At 47.9% G+C, this 22,526-nt stretch overlaps 1 protein-coding gene across 1 annotated transcript in view; it reads right to left on the reverse strand.

Moving 5' to 3' along the window:
- Positions 1-1,486: 1,486 nt before the first annotated feature.
- The window catches only part of LOC124795846 (mucin-5AC-like), a 111,491-nt gene continuing 90,451 nt past the window's right edge, over positions 1,487-22,526 (reverse strand). The window contains exons 5-9 of the mRNA XM_047259928.1: positions 17,357-19,958; positions 8,894-9,028; positions 8,747-8,806; positions 1,961-2,366; positions 1,487-1,879 (exon numbers count right to left, since the gene is read on the reverse strand). Coding sequence (XP_047115884.1) covers positions 1,487-1,879; positions 1,961-2,366; positions 8,747-8,806; positions 8,894-9,028; positions 17,357-19,958 — 3,596 coding nt within the window. The remainder of the gene's footprint in view (positions 1,880-1,960; positions 2,367-8,746; positions 8,807-8,893; positions 9,029-17,356; positions 19,959-22,526) is intronic.

Here is a 22,526-nt window from a genome sequence, read left to right on the forward strand (position 1 = left end):
GGAACAAGTTGAGGACAGGAACTCGTGTCTGTAAATTGTCTTGCAACGGCGCTATAAAACGTTGTATTCGTAGGGTTTAACGCATTCTGTTAGACTACAAGCAAACGCGACTTTTAGCGCTCACAGAACATCAGCGATGCTGTTGTCGCAGATGCGGATGCGTTCGATCCCATCTAACCAACTGAGTGCTGTCAAGCCCTTTGCGAGAGGTTACGCTTGAGGTCCGTCAGCGTAAAAACATATATTTGCTGCTGAAGAAAGACATCGAATCAAGTCAAAGGCGTGCTGCTAGATTTGTTACCGGTAGGATCGATTAACACGCGAGTATTGCGGAAATGCTCCATGAACTCACTTGGGTATGTCTTGGGGGAAGACGACGTTCATTTCGAGGAATACTACTGAGAAAATTTGGAGAACCACCGTTTGTAGCTGATTGTAGCTGACTGGAGAACGATTGTACTGCCGCCAACGTACATTTCGCGCGAGGTCCGCGAAGACAAAATGAAGGAAATTAATGCTCATACGGAACCATGTAACAGTCGTTTTATCCTCACTTCAATTGCGATTGGAGACAGATAAGGAAATTTCATATAACACTCAGTCTTGACGGCAAATTTTTATTAAACGCTAAAAGTTACCTGTCATTGCTAACCGCTTTCGATTATACCTAGTTCATCATCAGACCATGTCTTTGGAATTCATGATGTCATGCAGCAAGCGAGGGACAGAGCTTCTCTTCTATGACGCACACCATTTTGATGCTAGTTAGCAGTTGCTGGGGGTGTCTTCCAACACCTGTCAGTGCTCCACTTGTCGTCTCTGCTTACCACCTCACTCTAAAAAAGCCTTTCTAGTTTCTTATGATCATGTATTCGTACTTTGTTGTGTAGATAGACTGTATAATTTTGGTACCTGCTTTTCACTAAGGAGAGTAATCTTTTGCACTCCAGAGAACTACCCCGATGATGATGTAGACGTGACCGAAACCGGCTACCATTCACCTGTATTTTTTAGTTTTTAATAACAATTTGCGATCAAGACGGATTATTGTTTCTAATTATCTAATCAAGTCGCTGGTTGTTTCAGTAATGTTTTCCAAAAATAGATAAGAAAATGACTAGCAGTGGTACAAGGTACTCTTTGCCATACACCCTATAGTGACTTGCAGAATTTACATGTACGTGTTAGATGAAGAGGCGGCCTCGCGGAAGGCGTTGGTCCCTCTAACTTCGATGCACTGCAGCGTATATGGGTGACTTTCCCTGGCATGGATCTCCATTCTCGACTTGTTCCTCAAAGGAGACTCTACAACCCCTGGGAGATTATCGCTATCGTTACGGTACATCCTGTACACGATTTACATATAAATATTTCAAATAGGAAATAATCCTTGTCGTAACTGAAATGTTATCGAAAAATAAATAATACTGAACAATGACGGTGATTATGATGAAGTCTCTCGGCGGTGGCTTAAACGATTAGCTCGCTACCGCCGGTTGCTGTCTTCCTTCCCACCCCACGAGGGGAAGAAGGCCTCGAGTGGCAGGATGGGATCGTCGGTTGCCATGGTGATCCTCAGTGAGTGCTGGGAAGGCACGGACTTCTGGAAGAAGTCGGAGGCCGAAGCGGATGACGTGAGGTCGGCGATCATCTGCGTGGGCGGGACGGCGTCGTCACTCCACTGGTGCGACGTCGACGACTGGTCCGGTAACGAGTCTGCGGCCGTGGCCGGGTAGGAGGTGGAGTCGGGGGTGGCGGCAGAGCTGGGGTGATCATTGTCCACGGCAGCGGCCGAGTAGTGCGGGGAGGCGTGCGTGGAGAGAGCGGGCGGCGCCGAAGGCTCCCGCTGCGCCCAGTAGGCCGACAGCAGGTCCGTCGTCTGCTGAGGGGGCTGCGACGCGGGCGTCGTGGCGGCAGTGGCTGCGGCGACGGCGGCGCTACTGGGCACTCGCGGACCGGCCGCCAGAGTCAGTTCGGCAATCCTGAGCGACTGAGACTGCTCGTCGTCCACGCCGACGGCCGGCTGCGCAGTCCTGACGCCGAAGACGCCCGGAGCAGAAGGTGCCGAGGGGGCGGACGGCGTCTCGTCGGCCTCGTCGGCTGACTCGGCAACGGCGGTGACAGTGGTGGGTGCGGTCGGCGTCGTGGTGGTGGTCGTCGTGGTCGTGCTGGTGGTGGTGGCGACGCTGGTGGCCGTACGCAGCAGAGGGTTGGGCCGCACCGCCGAGAAGATGCCCTTAGTGCGCAGCGAAGGCCGCGAGACGAAGGCCGACGGCGTCGGCGCTGCCACCGTCGTCGCTACTGTCGGGTCTTCTGTGGTAGTGGACGTGCTGAGCGTGGACCGGTAGCGGCTTTTGTACTTGTACCTGCAGGCAGAACCAGTTAGAAAGCTTACTTGTGAGTGTCGTTGTGATGACCAAAGTATGCCAGAAGTTATATATATATATATATATATACTCCTGGAAATTGAAATAAGAACACCGTGAATTCATTGTCCCAGGAAGGGGAACCTTTATTGACACACTCCTGGGGTCAGATACATCACATGATCACACTGACAGAACCACAGGCACATAGACACAGGCAACAGAGCATGCACAATGTCGGCACTAGTACAGTGTATATCCACCTTTCGCAGCAATGCAGGCTGCTATTCTCCCATGGAGACGATCGTAGAGATGCTGGATGTAGTCCTGTGGAACGGCTTGCCATGCCATTTCCACCTGGCGCCTCAGTTGGACCAGCGTTCGTGCTGGACGTGCAGACCGCGTGAGACGACGCTTCATCCAGTCCCAAACATGCTCCATGGGGGACAGATCCGGAGATCTTGCTGGCCAGGGTAGTTGACTTACACCTTCTAGAGCACGTTGGGTGGCACGGGATACATGCGGACGTGCATTGTCCTGTTGGAACAGCAAGTTCCCTTTCCGGTCTAGGAATGGTAGAACGATGGGTCGATGACGGTTTGGATGTACCGTGCACTATTCAGTGCCCCCTCGACGATCACCAGTGGTGTACGGCCAGTGTAGGAGATCGCTCCCCACACCATGATGCCGGGTGTTGGCCCTGTGTGCCTCGGTCGTATGCAGTCCTGATTGTGGCGCTCACCTGCACGGCGCCAAACACGCATACGACCATCATTGGCACCAAGGCAGAAGCGACTCTCATCGCCGAAGACGACACGTCTCCATTCGTCCCTCCATTCACGCCTGTCGCGACACCACTGGAGGCGGGCTGCACGATGTTGGGGCGTGAGCGGAAGACGGCCTAACGGTGTGCGGGACCGTAGCCCAGCTTCATGGAGACGGTTGCGAATGGTCCTCGCCGATACCCCAGGAGCAACAGTGTCCCTAATTTGCTGGGAAGTGGCGGTGCGGTCCCCTACGGCACTGCGTAGGATCCTACGGTCTTGGCGTGCATCCGTGCGTCGCTGCGGTCTGGTCCCAGGTCGACGGGCACGTGCACCTTCCGCCGACCACTGGCGACAACATCGATGTACTGTGGAGACCTCACGCCCCACGTGTTGAGCAATTCGGCGGTACGTCCACCCGGCCTCCCGCATGCCCACTATACGCCCTCGCTCAAAGTCCGTCAACTGCACATACGGTTCCGTCCACGCTGTCGCGGCATGCTACCAGTGTTAAAGACTGCGATGGAGCTCCGTATGCCACGGCAAACTGGCTGACACTGACGGCGGCGGTGCACAAATGCTGCGCAGCTAGCGCCATTCGACGGCCAACACCGCGGTTCCTGGTGTGTCCGCTGTGCCGTGCGTGTGATCATTGCTTGTACAGCCCTCTCGCAGTGTCCGGAGCAAGTATGGTGGGTCTGACACACCGGTGTCAATGCGTTCTTTTTTCCATTTCCAGGAGTGTATATATATATATATGGGCGTACCCAGCGAGGGGCAGTTGCCCCCCTCCCCCCCCCCCCCCCTCCCTAGAAGATATTCGCAGTTTTTCACTAGTTTACCGTTTTATTTAATAAGAAATGCTGCATGTTTTCTCGGATTGTACAAGTGCATTCTTGTATTTATTAAAAGCAGTTTTTCACTGGTTTAGTGTTTTATTTAATAAGAGGTGCTGTATGTTGTCTCGAGTCCTTGTTTCCTGAGACTAGTATGACCTGCCCCCCCCCCCCCCCCCCAGTTCAGATCCTGGGTACGCCCATATATATATATATATATGCCCAACGTGCATATATATGCCCAGCACGCATTGATCGTGACTGGGCCAAATATCTCACGAAATAAGCGTCAAACGAAAAAACCACGAAGAACGAAACTCGTCTAGCTTCAAGGGGGAAACCAGATGGCGCTCTGGTTGGCCCGCTAGATGGCGCTGCCATAGGTCAAATGGATATCAACTGCGTTTTTTTTAATAGGAACTCCCATTGTTTTATTACATATTCGTGTAGTACGTAAAGAAATATGAATGTTTTAGTTGGACCACTTTTTTCGCTTTGTAATAGATGGTGCTGCAATAGTCACAAACATATGGCTCACAATTTTGGACGAACAGTTAGTAACAGTTAGTAAGAGGTAGGTTTTTAACTTAAAATAAAGAACGTAGGTACGTTTGAACATTTTATTTCGGTTGTTCCAATGTGATACATATACCTCTGTGAACTTATCATTTCTGAGAACGCATGCTGTTACAGTGTGATTACCTGTAAATACCACATTAATGCAATAAATGCTCAAAATGATGTCTGTCAACCTCAATGCATTTGGCAATACGTGTAACGACATTCCTCTCAACACTGAGTAGTTCGCCTTCCGTAATGTTCGCACATGCATTGACAATGCGCTGATGCATGTTGTCAGGCGTCGTCGGTGGGTCACGATAGAAAATATCCTTCAACTTTCCCCACAGCAAGAAATCCGGAGACGTCAGATCCGGTGAATGTGCGGGCCATGGTATGGTGCTTCTACGACCAATCCTTCTGTCATGAAATACGCTATTCAATACCGCTTCAACCGCACGTGAGCTGTGTGCCGGACATCCATCGTGTTGGAAGTACATCGTCATTCTGTCATGCAGTGAAACATCTTGTACTAACATCGATAGAACATTACGTAGGAAACCAGCATACATTGCACCATTTAGATTGCCATCGATCAAATGGGGGCCAATTATCCTTCCTCCTATAATTCCGCACTATATATTAACCGCCAAGGTCGCTGATGTTTCACTTGTCGCAGCCATCGTCGATTTTCCTTTGCCCAACAGTGCATATTATGCTGTTTTACGTTACCGCTGTTGGTGAATGACGCTTCGTCGCTTAATAGAACGCGTGCAAGAAATCTGTCATCGTCCCGTAATTTCTCTTGTGCTCAGTGGTAAAACTATACACGACCTTCAAAGTCGTCGCCATGCAATGCCTAGTGCATAGAAATATGGTACGGGTACAATCGATGTTGATGTAGCATTCTCAACACCGACGTTTTTGAGATTCCCGATTCACGCGCAATTTGTCTGCTACTGATGTTCGGATTAGCGGCGACATCAGCTAAAACACCTACTTGGGCATCATCATTTGTTGCAGGTCGTGGTTGACGTTTCACATGTGGCTGAACACTTCCTGTTTCCTTAAATAACGTAACTATCCGGCTAACGGTCCGGACATTTGGATGACGTCGTCCAGGATACAGAGAAGCATACATAGCACACGCCCGTTGGGCATTTTGATCACAATAGCCATACATCAACACGACATTGACCTTTTCCACAATTGGTAAACGGTCCATTTTAATGTATCACGGAGCAAATACCGTCCGTACTGGCGGAATGTTACGTGATACCACGTACTTATATGTTTGTGACTATTACAGCGCCATCTATCACAAAGCGAAAAAAGTGGTCCAACTAAAACATTAATATTTCTTTATGTACTAAACGAATATGTAATAAAAATGGGGGTTTCTATTTTTAAAAAAACGCAGTTGATATCCGTTTGACCTATGGCAGCGCCATCTAGCGGGACAACCATAGCGCCATGTGGTTTCCCCTTTCAAGCTAGACGAGTTTTGTTCTTTGTAGTTTTTTCGTTTGATGCTTATTTCGTGAGATATTTGCCCCGGTCGCTATCGATGGGCCACCCTGTATATATAAGCACACACACTGATAAGCCAAAGCATTATGACCAATGCCCACCGCGACGCTACAGACCGCTTGGTGACGTTGCGGTTATGTGTGTAACCGGAGCAGACGTGGACGAGGGATCGCCCTAGCGAAGACACGGGTTGCAAATGGGGAAATCCACTGAGATAAGCGACTTTGAGAAAGAACGGATTATTATTACGCATAGCCTGTGAACGAGTACCTCGACAACGGCGGAGCTGATCGGATGTTCATTTGCATCTACGGAAAGAGATACAGGTAGAAGGACAGCGAAACTACCAGTAGGCGCGAATGGTAGGACGACTACTCTTCACAGTAAGTGCGGTTCGGAGGCTTATTTTGCTCTGTGAAGTAGTACAGATGGTGACCGCCGGCCGAAGTGGCCGTGCGGTTCTAGGCGCTGTAGTCTGGAACCGCGAGACCGCTACGGTCGCAGGTTCGAATCCTGCCTCGGGCATGGATGTGTGTGATGTCCTTGAGTTAGTTGGGTTTAACTAGTTCTAAGTTCTAGGGGACTAATGACCTCAGAAGTTGAGTCCCATAGTGCTCAGAGCCATTTGAACCATTTGAACAGATGATGACCTGTGGCATCTCAGCCGAAAAAGCACAGTGCTGGTGAACGCTCAAGTGTTTCGGAGCGCACCGTTCATCGTACATTGTTGTGCAGAGAGCTCCGCTACAGATCACCCCTACGTGTTCACATGCTGACTCGACGACACCGTCAGTTACGACCGCAGTGGGCTCGAGATCATCGGGATTCGACCGTCGGTCAATGGAAACGTGTCGGCTCTTCGGGTGAATCACATTTTTGCTACACTAGCTCGATGATGGTCTCCACCAACCCTGTCATGGAGGTGAACGGCGGCTCGAAACGTGACCCTCGTCACGGATGCCGGCTGGTGGGAGCGTATTATGCTATAGGAGATAATCTCCTGCGCTTGTATGAGACCTGTGGAAGCAATCTAAGACACGCCGACAGCTGCGAACCACCTTCATCCCTACATGCTTGATGTCTTCCCCGAAGGCGATTTCTTTCAGCTACCACATCATTGGTAACTCACCTACTTGCTAAGCCCATCCCTTGCTCTTGCTGGGTTGACGTCGACAGGCGTCCTGCTCCTCTTCATGTGTCTCACTCGTCATAATTACTTTTAAACGTTCCGATCAACAAATAAATATTCCTATGTGATACGGCACTGTCTCCGCATTGTCCTGAAAATCTAAAATGAATTCAGCCCCTTTTACCCCTCACGACCGAACAAATCGAACCATTGCTCATTGTTCCTCTTTGGTGGAAATTACTAGCGAAACTGGTATGTTTAAGCTGTCATCTACAGTATAAGTGGTCAGGACGTATGGTGGGTAAATGGCTGCAGTGGCTCAAATGGCTCTGAGCACTATGGGACTTAACATCTGAAATCAGTCCCCTATAACTTACAACTTCTTAAACCTAATTAACCTAAGGACATCACACACATCCCTGCCCGAGGCAGACTGAAGAGCTTTGGCTGCGGTGGCACCAACTGTGAGAGAACAGTGTGAGAATTATGGGTGTGTGTCATGACGAAAGTGTAGATAATTTCCGACTGTTCTTCGTACAACTATACTAGTAGCAGTAGTAGTAGTAGTCGTAGTAGTTGTTTGAAGTAGTAGATGTCCTTTCCGAGAGGGGTTAGGATCAGGCTAAGAGGCAAGTATTCACCATTTGGTTTTGCAACCTTCTTAGTAGCCTTGTTTGCAGAATTACTAGGTATAAGGTCCACATGTTACCCGAAGAACCCTTTCTATTTTTTCATACGAACCAAAAGGTGTTTTAGCACCTATCATCTTCAGTGGGTATTCCTTAATCAGACCTGTAAAATGTAAACATTCTTTATGTAAATATGATTAAAACAAAAATTACGCCCAAAAGGCAGTTTTTGACTGTTGTTATTTCCTAAATTTTTCTCCATGCAAATTATTGTGTTTTGGTACCTTGTCACCTGTTATCTGCAATTAAATGATGTTGCTGTGAGTATGGTTCGGGATTTAACAAATCACTGTATTTCTAAACGTAATTTCGTTGTGCGAAATTATTTCACAACTATATTTTGCTGACTATAACTAACTGCAAAATAGAGTCATAAAATATTTTCACACAACAAAATTACGTTTAGAAGTAAAGTGATTTGTTAAATCCCCAACACTACTCACGGAAACATCGTTTAATTGTAGATTGCAGACGACAAACCAAGAGTATCCAAAATTCATTGAGTTGTACATTACCCAATAATGAAGAAAAACGAAGATAATAACAAAAAGAGGCAAAAACTGTTTTAGGTGTGGTTTTCGTTAGAATAATAATTAATTAAAACATTTTCCAGAACTGAGCAAGGGATACCCACTCACGATGGCACAAAAGCGTGGAAACATGTTTTGATTTATACAAAAAAAAGGGAAAACAGTTGTTTGCATAACATGCGGACCTTTTATTCATTATGTAAGAGGAAAATGTCCAGCGCGCATGTGTAACACATCATCCCCCCTATAATTAGCTTCATAAGAATGTTGATAGTTGAGGCTGTAGCTTCGGCGCCACATGACACGCCTACAACATGCTACAACTTCTGGCATGCGTACAGTACCTAGTGGAGGGCGTGGCAGCCGTGGTGGAGGTGGGGGCAGTGGAGGCCCTGTAGCGCGCGCTGTTGACGCGGGCGGGATCGCGGGCAGCGGGCCGGGGGCGGGCCGCCTCCGGGTCTGCGGGGGCGGCCGTAGAGGCACGCGTGCGCCCAGAGAAGCGCGGAACAGTCGCCGCCTCCGTGGTCTCTGACGCCGAGACCTCCGGCGCCGCAGTGCTGGTGGACAGCCGGTTCAGGCGCTCCTGGAAGTCTCGCACGCTGAAACGAGGCCGCGTCGCGTTGTACCTGCACACACACAGACGCACTCTTACCTTCTCAGCACCTGCACCTGGCAATTGCCCGGCTGAAACAGTACAGGCGACTCTGCCCAACAGTTACATCAATTCATACAGGGACTCAGTTACATTTCACTGTCTAAAAAATTGGTGTTTCTAACAATGTACTGAGATTATAATAACTACACCTTACTGAACTAGGAAGCTCTTGCAGTATATACACTGAAGAGCCAAAGACTGGTAGACCTGCCAAATATAGTGTAGGGCCTCTGCAAGCACGCAGAAGTACCGCAACACGACGTGGCAAAGACTCGACTAATGTCTGAAGTAGTTCAAATGGTGCAAATGGCTCTGAGCACTATGGGACTCAACTGCTGAGGTCATTAGTCCCCTAGAACTTAGAACTAGTTAAACCTAACTAACCTAAGGACATCACAAACATCCATGCCCGAGGCAGGATTCGAACCTGCGACCGTAGCGGTCTTGTGGTTCCAGACTGCAGCGCCTTTAACCGCACGGCCACTTCGGCCGGCTCTGAAGTAGTGCTGGAGGGAATTGACACCATGAATCCTGCAGGGCTGTCCATACATCCGTAAGAGTACGAGGCGGTGGAGATGTCTTCTGTACAGCACTTTCAAGGCATCCCAGATACGCTCAATAATGTTCATGTCTGGGGAGTTCGATGGCCAGCGGAAGTGTTGAAACTCAGGAGAGTGTTCCTGGAGCCTCTCTGCAGCAATTATGGACGTGTGGGGTGTCGTCCTGCTGGAATTGTCTTAGTCCGTCGGAATGCACAATGAACATGAATGGAGGCAGGTGATCAGACAGGACGCTTACATAAGTGTCACATGTCAGAGTCGTATCTAGGCGTATCATGGGCCCCATATCACTCAAACTGCACACTCCCTACACCATTACAGAGCCTCCACTGCTGACATGCAGGGTCCATGGAGTCATGAGGTTGTCTCCATACCCTTACACGCCCACCCGCTCGATACAATTTGAAACAGGACTCGTCCGACCAGGCAACATGCTTCCAGTCATCAACAGTCCAATGTCGGTGTTGAAGAGCCTAGACGAGGCGCAGAGCTTTGTGTCGTGCAGTCATTACGGGTACGCGAATGGGCCTTCCGCTCCGAAAGCCCACATCGATGAATGGTTCGCACGCTTATGGCCCAGCATTGAAATCAGCAGCAATTTGCGGAATATTTGACTTGTGCCACGATGAACGATTCTCTTCAGTCGTCGTTGGTCCAGTTCTTGCACAATATTTTTCCGGCTGCTGCGTTGTGGGAGATTTGATGTTTTGCCGGATTCCTGATATTCACGACACATTCGTGAAATGGTCATACGGTTAAAATCCCCTCTTCATCCTTACCTCAGAGATACTGTGTCCCATCGTTCGTACACCGACTACATCACGTTCAAACTCACTTAAATATTGATAATCTGCCATTTTAGAAGCAGTAATCGACCTAACAACTGCGCTAGACACTTGTTGTCTTATATAGGCATTGCCGACCGCAGCCCCGTATTTTGCTTGCTTACATTTCTATTTATTTGAATACGCCTGCCTATACCAGTTTCTTCGGCGCTTCAGTGTATTTATCTTGTCAGTCAAACAAATTATTTAACGCTTTTGCGATAACTGGGACGTATGCGTGACACGATGGGTTATCAGGGAAGCAGTGGCAGTTTGCTGCATTTTATTGCTATTTACGAATATCTCACTGGTAAATGGGAGATGAAGAAGCTTGCACAGGATAGAGTAGCATGGAGAGCTGCATCAAACCAGTCTCAGGACTGAAGACCACAACAACAACAACAAACGACAAATCATCCGCTCCCTATTGGCGCAATAAACTAGTTAGCGTCTGCAAGTCGGCAACCGAATAAACAGATTTGCAAAGGGGGTCGGTGTCGTATCTTCCCAGACAAATCGTGTCAGTAAAGTGCACGCACGTTTTGACGTTTGCACCATCACAGACGATGCCCATATTTAGCAACTATAGTGTCATTTACGAACTTGGAGTGATGCTCCGTCCACTGATGTGTGTCTGTTTTCAGTGTGTCTTGTAGTTTTTGCGCAATCGTCTTCTGAAACCCTGGATAATCCTGTATGCACCACCCCGTTGGAAAACGGAACGGCAGAATTTTTTCTTATTATCACTTATGATTAAGACATTAATTAAAACAGCCATGCATTAGCGTTTTTGAAATAAAATTGTCAGTTAAAAGTTTTGTAAACCTTCGTCGTCAGTTTTGCAAAGGCTTCGTCGCTACTGCTGTGGAGGCCGAGTTTGTGAGTTCGTGGAACGGCTTCTGGTGCAGTACACCTCTAAGACCATTTCTCCCTGCCATTATAACACGGCTATGCCCCTGGGCCAGGTAACAGAATAGGAGAACGAAGTGCTACAACACTCCAAGAAACTAGTAACAAAGTCGCACAAATAGTTAAAAAGGTTTACTTATCTTTGTGACTTGATGAATGGTTAACTCTGCATTGCTGCATCTAATCTAACACAATAGTGGAAATAATCGTAAGTAAACTTCACAGTACATATAAAATGCAATTTACAACTGTCTGTGCACTTCTAAGAGTTCACTAAACGATATTCCCTGTTTAAGACAGCCGTGAACGAACATCTATAACCAAGTGGGCGAGAGCTGCTCTTCTATCTTCCGAGTAGGCTTCTGTCCGTTGTCGTCCAGTCATTTGTGGATTGTACTCGGCCGGAAATTCGTCGAGGCGAAGTCGATATCTTCATCCTCAGCGCTGCCAGTAGCTTTGCTGGAACTCGCACAAGTGGCTAGTCTATGGCACGGGGACCACCTCGCATCTTTGCGCCTGTGGTGCTTATGCCGTGGTTGTGTCTTGTCCGGACGCCACAGCAAAAGTGGTATCAAAGGTGGGTTGAACAGATTAGCGTCTGAAGCCGTCCTGGTGTGCATGGTGGACTTATATAGAAGAGCGGAAATGAGAAGTCACAGAACTTACCGATCGTATACAGGCCCGTCTTCGATCAAGTACGCCATCCTCGCGTGTGCTACGATCTTTCTTACAATCAGAGCGTAAGTCACGACCAGTGTACAATGGAAGTTTCGTAATACAGTTGCAACTTAATCTACCTGGAAAGGTCGTTGACTAAATTCGACTTAATTTCAGCGGCAAAATTATTTTATTGTGAATTTTATTTGGAATAATGTTTTTCGCAATAGAAAGCTAACATTACAACAACTACACCGCACTGTACAAGTGAATTATCGCCAACAGTATATGTAGCAACATAAATTTTGTTTCAAAAAGAACTGAGATATTTCATTTTTTGCGTGATTATCGCACAAGGAAAGACCTGAAATTTTGGCATCCCTAGACACCTTTTTAGTACGACCGCATGTACTACTTATGACGAAATCCATCTGCGCCAGACGTTTAGCGTCTCTCCTTCTGTTGAAATCTACCTTATAGCATGAGTATAATCTAAGACCTCTTGTTGTGGTTTTGGTTATGCGTCCACAACACGATCACCAAATCTGCAAGTGGACGCACTGTTTTGTACATGTCATGCGTATGCTTGCCACATGGCAGAAGCTGAGTTAAATCCCCTGTTGCTTAGGCAACCCAAGCAGCTGCTGAGCTGCACGGGCACTCCGTGTCAAAGGGTTGCGCAAAGCCCACGTGGTCTGAGGGCAATGTCAACGTTAGTAGCTGTAACTCATAATGTGAAATACAACGGATCAAGCAACACACGATAGAAATAAGTCTTAAGAATGTTCAATGGTAAAGAGGCTTCTGCAGCTCCCATAATTTGATTTTCAAACCAAATACCATTTATGATTATCGGATGCTACAGTTTCAAACACGAACCCGGATCTGTGCCTCACGCGGGCAATACTTCGGCAGGTAAACTATCCGAGAACGAGTCACAAACCGAATGAGTCTTTTGAAAATGTCAAACTACAGCGTGTCGTGAACTCCAATGTAAACTCACAGACCTTCGAAACCAGCTGTGTAAGCACTGCGGTACTCTTACCATGTTCACAGCTTGAAATGTATTCACTTTTCTGTATATTCACAAAAAACTTCTGTATTCAGCTTTCACTACTACGTTACTTCAGTTTTTTATCTCCGTTGCTTCTCCGCAAACTTTCTCAGACTTCACAGTTTCATATAACTAATCGATTCGGGATTAAAGTTGGCTTATTTCTCATGAAGTAGAAATTTATCTACACTGACGGAAAAAAATTGCAATGCTAAAAAGTAATAAATGTTTAGTAATGAAATTTCGTGAATACAGTTGTCTAGGTAACATATTTAAGGGATTAATATTGGAAGATCACAGATTAGTGCAAGCATGAAATAAGTAATTGCTGGTACATTAATAACCAGTGTAACCGTCATAATGTTGAATGCAAGCGTCCAAACGTTCATGACTTGTGTTGTACAGATGGCAGATGGCAGTTTCTAAGGTGTAGTTCAACCCCTGATGCATTAGGTAGGTCAATTCAGGGACGGTTAATGCAGGTTGTGGATGACGCTCGAGTTGTCGCCCGATGATGTCCCATATGTGCTCGATTCGAGACAGATCTGATAGTGTATCAGGTCAAGGCAACATGTCGATACTCTGTAAAGCATGTTGAGTTAAAAAAGCGTTATCCTGTTGGAAAACATCCCCAGGAATGCTGTTCGTGAATGGCAGCACAACAGGTCGACCAGACTGATATACAGATTTTCAGTCCGGAGGCGTGGGATACGAAATCGCACCCCAGATTGCAGCTTCAGGTAAAGGTCCACTGCGTCTCTCACGGTGACAGTTTGGCTGTAGGCGCTCACCTGGCCTCCTCCTAACCAACAATCGGCCATCGGCACTACCCAGGCAGAACCAGCTTTAGTTAGAAAACACAACAGACCTGCACCCTGCCCTCTAATGAGCTCTCGCTTGACACCACTGAAGTCACAAATGACGGTGGTTTGGGGTCACTGGAATGCACACTACAGACTGTCTGACTCGGAACTGCCGTTGAAGTAAACGGTTTGTAGCAGTTCGTTGTATCACTGTGGAGCCAGCTGCTGCTCAAATTCCTGCCAAAAATGTGGTAACATGCGCCAGAGCCATAAGGCGAACACGATGGTCTTCCCCCTCGTTAGTCGCACGTGGCCGTCCGGAGTCCAGTCTTGTTGCAACCGTACACTCTCGTGACTACCGCTGCCAGCTATCGTGTACAGTGGCAACATTCCTGCCAAATCTTTCTGCAATATCGCAGAAGGAACATCCAGCTTCTTGTAGCTCTATTACACTACCCTACAGACATTCTTGATTAACATCAAGTCATCATGTATAATCTCAAAGGTAACTAACACTCACGGCCGTCACAGCTGTATTTAACGTGAACCTGATTTGCAATCCCCATAGTGGCGCTGCTAGCGCCACTCTTCGGCGACTGGAGCGAAATTTGATCAGACATCATCTTTTAGATGTAGAAACACATCTACCAACTTTATGTCGCTAAACTCCATGTTGGTATTGAGGTTTTGTCCATCAGTGTATATCCATTTGAACCTTCTTCTTATTCTTATATGTTTTTACATGGTTAGGATACCAGTATCCTTGGTTCATCTCTATCAAGTCCGCCCCCGATAGCTGAGTGGTCAGCGCGACAGAGTATCAATCCTAAGGGCCCGGGTTCGATTCCCGGCTGGGTCGGAGATTTTCTCCGCTCGGGGACTGGGTGTTGTGTTGTCCTAATCATCATCATCATTTCATCCCCATGGACGCGCAAGTCGCCAAAGTGGCGTCAAATCGAAAGACTTGCACGTGGTGAATGGCCTACCCGATGGGAGGCCCTAGTCATACGACATTTATTTATCTCTAACAAGCATTCTCAGAGCATGTCTCAGACTGTGGCCTATGAACCTATCCCTTCTTTTAACTATGTTGTGCCATAAATATCTTTTCCCGCCGACGCGATTAATCAACTTCAGTGATTATCTTGTCTACCTACTTAAACTTCATCTTCCTTCTGTAAAACAACATTTCCAAAGTTTCTACATTCTTCTTGTCTTTACTTATAATGTTTCACTTCCGCATAGGGCTACACACACAAATGCTTTAAGAAAATACTTCCTAACACTTAAGTTTATACTTGATGATATTTCTCTTTTTCAGAAAATCTTTCTTCTGTTTTGCCAGTCTGCGTTTTGTAGCCTCTTTACTTCTGCCCCGTCAGTAATTTTTCGTCCCAAAAGCCATTTTCCTCAGTGTCACCTAATTTACTTCGTCAACATTCCATCACTGTCAGTTTGCTTTTGCTGGTATCCATCCCCTTCAGCTGAACTTTTAAGTCCTTCTCCGTCTCTCAGAATTATAGTGTCACAGGAAAACTTTAAAGTGTTTACGTCTTTTACTTTAACTTTAACTGCCTTTGCAAATTTCCTCTTGTCGTCTCTCTTCCCTCGATTTATACGAGAACGAGACTTTGCTAATAATTGTACGTAATATCCAAAACCCAGGCAGTATGGTTGGTATTTCTAGGCTTTTTAGCCAAGAAATCGGGAATCCCTACCATCTTTAACCCTAAACAATATATTCTCAGAGCATTTCTTAGGGCATGTTCTGTGGACCTATCCCTTCTTTTAGTCAAGTTGTGCCATAAGGATGTTTCCTCACCGACCCGATAACTTCAGTGGTTATTCTGTCTACCTACTTAACCTTCAGCTTTCTTCTGTAACACAACACTTCGAAAGCTCCTATATTCTTCTTGTTCGTACTGCCTACGTTTCACTGTCCCATAAGGCTACAGAGACAAATACTTCTTCGGGAAAGAGTCTAGGCGTAATAAGAGATAAAAATCTAAATTGGACTGAGCACGTAACTGCAATGTGCAAGGAAGCATCAACATATCTCCAAGCCCTGCAAAAATATAAAAAGCTCTTCCCTCTTGACCTGAAACAGAAACTTGTACAAACTGTTATACTACCAATTGTTGATTACAGCTATGCCATCCTGCAAGGTCTTTCTCAGGAGAGCTCACGGCACCTGGAACTGGTTATGAATGCCTGTGTTCGTTATATCTGTGATGTCTGACTATCTGATGATTTTTCACCATGATATGCACAGCTATCCTGGTTGCGTGCAGACAAGCGCGGAGATTCCCGTACCCTCGTCGTCTCTACTACCTCATCAGCGAACGCCACCCCTCTCGTCTCTCCTCGACATTAATGCTCTTGTCTGAACAGTATGCCGCAATCATCCGTTCCTATCAGAGTTAAATCCTTTCTATTCAACTCCATTTTCTCCAAGTCCTTCTCAGTAGCAGAAATCCGTCTGTTAAATAACCTCCTGCGTTATATTAGAGAACTGAATGACAGCTCCAGCTTCAGAAGACAGTTAATAACATTACTACTAAAGCAACATAAAAGATTACCATTGTCCCTGTACGCACTCATTACCGTTGTACATCCCCGTTTCCAAGCAGATCTTCCTCATTTCCCAGTATTTTTAGCTGGTGCAGTCTCCTTAAATTTCTTTCCACAGAACTCGTTACATCAGAAAACATCTATTTTGTACGCCTATAAATTCTTTTTACATCTGCCACTATCATTATTGTTGTTATTATCATTATTATTATTATTATTATTATATTAGTGACAGCAGCAGCAGCAACAGTAGTAGAAGTATTGCCAGTATTAACTTCATTAGTTCATAGTATTCTTATTCACATTGTCACTATAAACACTCAAATCATTTTAACACTTCTGCTATATTACAATTGTTATTTCTTAAGTAACTATGATGTAAAAAAGGTATTGTATATGCGAAACCCTGGCCCGATGTAAGAGAGGGCTAGATGACCATAATCATATCAGGTTAAATAAATAAATAATACTTTATTCATGCACCGTACACAGGCTTCAGATAGAAGTATAGCATTCCTGCTTGAGATATTTAGTATAAGTGGAAAAGTAAAAATGTTGCACCGTGATTTGAATTCCACTTGAAACTATACGTCCTTCAATAATAGGACAGGGAAGTCCTTTTGGAGAAAGGTAAAGGCGACCCATCTCAGATTGACTAAAGTGGTCAAATATTGTTTGCTAACAGCTTAAAGTTATTTTATGAACGAGATATAGAAGATCAAGGCAACGTTGTCCACTACAAATTACTGTTCACATTACTGTTTACTATGCGTTTTTAGTGTTACAGTCACCTACCAGTAAACGTTCAAGAACGATAATTATGTCGTTTCTTAATTTTGAGTCTTCATAAGATCTTTCGATCTCTTTTCTCATCCAGAAGTTGCAATTTCCCAGAGCAGTGAATTGAAGTAATAGTCTTACCTTGATCTCTGACGCAACTTCTCCAGAGCGGAGGACACGGTGCTGGCAGGCCTACTGGTGGACGGTGCCGGCGTAGTCGTCGTCGTTGTGGTGGTGCTCGTCGTAGTCGACGTCGTCGTCGTCGTCGCCGGGGGCTCGCTGACAGCGGAGGCCGAGTCTTCCTCATCAGCGGCGTAATCCACCGCCGACGGAAAGCGCGCGTCGGTTCCGCCTCCCAGTACATCGTTCTCGAAATCTGATTCCGTCTGTACAGGCAGTTCTTCCACGTAGACTTGCTCCGTCGGCTCTGGAAAAGGCGTGTCTGTCTCGGTCAGCTGCTCCCTGTGGTATTTGGTCTTGCCCCGGATAACCCCCTGTTGGTTGACCCTCTGGCGAAACTTCTGCGCAGGAGCAGGCGCCGTCTGCTGGTCCACGGCGTAATAATTGTCCTCGGCGTCCAGTGGCGAGCTGGACTGCAGCTGGTAAGCCGTATTGGCAACGGCCGCAGTGGGCGCCGGCACGTCTTCAGCAAAGTTTTGCGACGTCTGTGGCCGTTTGTACCGTTGCCTCTGCACCTTCTTCAATTCCGCCAGCCTGTAGTCTTGCACGTAATCTCCCGAATTGTCGCTCTGACTGACGGGGTCATTTGTCGTTTCCTGCTGGCTAGCCGGCTCGCTGTCGTATTCCGGTTGCGGTCTAGTCGGGCGAACGCGCTTCTTGTACTGCGGTCTCCTCGACGGGTGGAGGGGCCTCCGGTAATGGGCGACGGTAGTCGGTTCCTCCTGCTGGCTCCCTTGCGCAGGCCTGCGGGAGACGTGCTGTTGCCGAACTCTTGTGCGTTGGCTCGATTGCCCTTCGACTTGGGACTCTATTGCTGCCTGGACAACACTTTCAGTCGTAGAATATCTGCTAGAAGGTCTCCGAGTGAAAACTTGTTGTTCAACTTCCTGGTTTTGTGCAGGGGCTGGGGATGCCTCTTCACGAGGAATTTCTTCAGGCCTGTTAGCTACATTCGTGTACGTTTCTTCGTCTCTTTGGGTTTGGGGATAGTTCTCACTGGCTGTGTAGGTGTTCAGCGAAGACGCTGGAGGGTTTCTGTGCTGAGGACGCACTGGCCTTCTCCTCTGCTGCGGACGGCCCTCCTGAGCTGTGGGCTGTGGCTGACTGTGAGCAGAGTTCTCCTCCGTAGCAAAGTCGATTTGCGTGTTTTGTTTCTGTACTGGTCTTCTCGTGTGTGGGCGAGTCGGCTTCACAGTGTTCTGCGCCTGTTCCCAGTCGTTGCTACCGACTGTCCGCTTGTCGCTATCCATGGTGATATGGTACTTCTGCTTGTTTTGTGGCCTCCTCCGAAGATGTTCACGTGGCACTTGACCATCAGCGGATGCCGGTGCTGAAGGTGCAGAGGGAACCTCGCCCGCAGCATCTGGTGCAGTGGCAGCATCCTCGTTGGCCGTATTCTGGTAGTACGTCTGTTGGTGAGGGATAGCTGCTTCTTGTTGTTGCGCTGTGTCCTGCTCACCGGGTTCAGTGACTGCCGGGCGCTCCTGCCGGGTCTGGGTAGGTCTGCGGCGGCGCTGCGGACGGTATTCGCCACCGGCCGCAGGTTGTTCCAGCTGGGGAGTAGACGTCGGGCCTCGAGCAGACGGGGAGAACTGTTGTCTCTGGGGCGGCCTCCTAGCGTGCTGACGAGGCGTGTCTTGCTGGGCCGCCTCTTCCTGGTACTGGACGGGTTGCTGCGTGGAAGCTTCCGGCTGGTGAGCCTGCGGTGGCCGCCTCCGACCTTCGTGCCTCTTTCGCAGCGTCGCTTCCTGCTGTGTAGCCACCTGTTGTGGAGCTGTCGGCTCGGAAGCGCCGTGGTCCTGAGGTGCCGTTGGCGGCCAGGAGGCGGGCCGGGCGTTCTGCTGCTGTGTATTCTGCTGCGTTTCCGGTTGGTACTGCTGTTGCAGGACGTACGTGCTGTGCTGGCGCGGTGGAGGCTGGGGCGGCGTCCTCGCGTCCTGCACGTCCCCGGTGGCCTCGGCGTACGCGGGCTTCTTCTGGCCCGCGGAAGGCCGCCGCTTCCTGCCCGGCTTGTCGGCGACCGCCACACCGTCCGGTTGACGAACGCCGGCGCCCGGCCGCTGCAGCGAGTTGGTCTGCGCGCCCGGCTGCTCGCGGAGGAACGTCTGCGGCTGCTGCTGCTGCAGCTGGAAGTACTGTGGAGGGAGCTGAGCGGGCGTCTCCACTTGACTCCCCGCGGTCGTGCCCCGCTCGTCAGACACGCCCAGCGTGAAGCCGACGACGCTGGCCGACGTGTGCACCGGCTGCTCCGCGTAGCTCGGCGTGTACGCCTGCTGTTGGAAGAGCGCTACGGCCTGCTGCGGGTACTGCGTGACGGTAGTCGGCGAGGGGCCCGGGGAGTAGTTGCCCAGCGACGCCGTCGGCCGCTTGGTCTCGAAGCGGTGGCCCTGCCCTCCCAGCGAGGAGGCGCTCACGTAGGCCGCCTCGTCGCGAATGTTGCCGTGGAAGGTGACGCCGCCGGCGGTTGCCGTGTGTGTGGGTGGGGCCGCCCCTTGCGGCCGGGACGTGGCCGCCGCCGGCTCGCGTCCGCCGAAGACACTTGGTGCTTGCCCGGCGCCGAGTCCTATGCCACGAAAAACAAGCATTAGTACGTCTCACTACTGACAGGGAACGTAAAAAAAATGGCTCTGAGCACTATGGGACTTAACTTCTGAGGTCATCAGTCCCCTAGAACAGAACATCTTAAACCTAACTAACCTAAGGACAGCACACACATCGATGCCCGAGGCAGGATTCGAACCTGCGACCGTTGCAGTCACGCGGTTCTAGACTGTAGAGCCTAGAATCGCTTGGCCACTCCGGCCGACCAGGGGACGTCAGAGTGATTCCATATTTTTACGAGGGTTGCCCAGAAAGTAACGCACCGCATTTTTTTCATCAACAATTTTTTACTGAAAATAATGAGAATTACAGACACGAAAGAACGGTGTTTTATCTACACATCCTATTTTTCCACCTTATCTCCATCCCGTTCTATGGCCTTCCTCCAGCGCGAAACAAGGGCGTTGTGCCCTGTGAGTACCAATCCTTATCCTGGTGGCGGAGCCACACTTCCTTTGCTGATTGACAGATGCAGCGCCAACTGCCGAGTCGTAATGCGTCTGTCCTCGAGAATGACAACATCAGATCGCTGCAACATGTCAGGTGTGACAGCCGTGGATGGTCTCCCCGACCGCTACAGATCGTGGAGCTCCGCCGAACAGCCTTCCGATAACCTCACCCTCCGTGCCCAGCGACTAACTGTGCTTCTGTCGACAGCATATGCTCCATAGGCTTTGCACAAGCGTTTGTGAATATTCCCCACTGTTTCTTTCTCTGCAGTGAGAAACTCAATAATGGCACGCTGCTTGTAACGTACATCACCTACAGACGCCATTTTGAAATTCTCCTGCGGCTGCGCTATCTGTTGGAAGTGACGGAAGCTCGCCGTGCTCACTCACAAGACTTCAAATAATACATACGTAACGTTTCGCATTCGTAGCATTGTTTTCGGCTGAGAAAAAAATGCGTTGCATCACTTTCTGGGCAACCCTCGTCGATTCCAGAAGGCTTTTGACACCGTTCCTCACAAGTGACTCCTAATTAAATTAGGTGCCAATGAAGTCTCGTCTCATTTATGTGACTGCATTAGTGAATTCCCGTCAGAAATGTGACATTTCGTAATAACTGGCGGAAAGTCATCGAGTAAAGCAGAAGTAATACCTGACGTTCCCCAAGGAAGTGTTAGAAACCCTCTGTTATTCCCGATGCACATAAACGACTTAGGACACAATCTGAGAAGTCCTTTTGGACTATTTGCAAATGATGCTGTCACTTACCGTCATCTAATGTCATTAGATGATCAAAACGAATTGCAAAATGATTTAGACAAGAGATCTGTATGGCACAAAATGTGGGAACTGACTCTAAATAATGAAAAGTGCGAATTCATTCATATGAGCAATAAAAGCAATCCGCTAAATTTAGGTTACATTATAAATCACACAAATCTGAAGGCTGTAAATTCAAGTGAATACTTAAGTATTACAATTGCGAATAACTTAAATTGGGACGATCCGTAGATAATCTTGTGGGGAAAGCAAACCAAAACTGCGATTTACTGATATTAAGACCAGCTTGCAATCAACATCCAGAAGACAGAATTCATGACCACAATCAAGGACGTCCCGTCTAAAATTCCACTAGACGACATCACTATAAGTAAAGTATCCGCATTCAAGTACCTAGGAGAGTGGATCTCTTCAAACGAGAGCTAGAACCTAGCCATAGGCACCAGTTGAACCAAGTATGAAAGGGTTTATTACTGCTGCAGATCTACTCGTCCAAGTACCTCTCCACATTACACTACACTCCGACACTAAAACGCGGTAGTAAAACCCTCTGTTCCGTATCTCTCCGTATGCGTCGTCTAAAGTAAAAGAAGATGTAAATGATTTGGAAAAAATGCTAGAAACCGTTTGTCAAAGTATACAAGTACCACCCGAAGATTTCTTACCCAACGCTGTGGCACAAAAGTGAAGACATTGAATACGTATCGGGGAAGAAGTAAGGCGAGACCAAAGCTTGCTCTATTATTACATTTCCCTATGTATTGTAGGATAGTACCCATCTTCCCCTTCCGATACAGGTTTCCTGCTTTTTCCCTAAATCAACGTCTCGAGTACCGTGGCGGTTTCAGGTTATATCTGTTATGTTCCAGCTGTTATTTCCGATGAGTTTTACGTCCAGTTAACAATGGTTCAAATGACTTGTCCCTAAAGATATGTGATAGAAATTGTCAAAAATTACCTGATAAAACTAGTACGTTTTTGATCCGTCATATTGATGGGAAACTTCCTCTGACTTGAGAACACCAGGAGCTTCTTATATGCTGACAATCTCGCTCTAGCCATCCAGACCACAGACTTTGAATCAGTGGAGAACAACCTCACGAATGCCCTTGAAGATCTAGCCAGATACTACAACACAAATCAGCTTAGACCAAACCCTTCAAAGACCCAAATGTGTGCTTTTCATCTGAGAAACAAGGAAGCCACTCGCAAGTTGAAAACAGTACGATCGGGGGTCGAACTGGAGTACTATGAGACTCCAAAATACCTAGGAGTGACACTTTATAGATCTCTCACTTTTA

Source organism: Schistocerca piceifrons, chromosome 4 (assembly GCF_021461385.2).
Source record: "Schistocerca piceifrons isolate TAMUIC-IGC-003096 chromosome 4, iqSchPice1.1, whole genome shotgun sequence".
NCBI classification, from domain to species: domain Eukaryota; kingdom Metazoa; phylum Arthropoda; class Insecta; order Orthoptera; family Acrididae; genus Schistocerca; species Schistocerca piceifrons.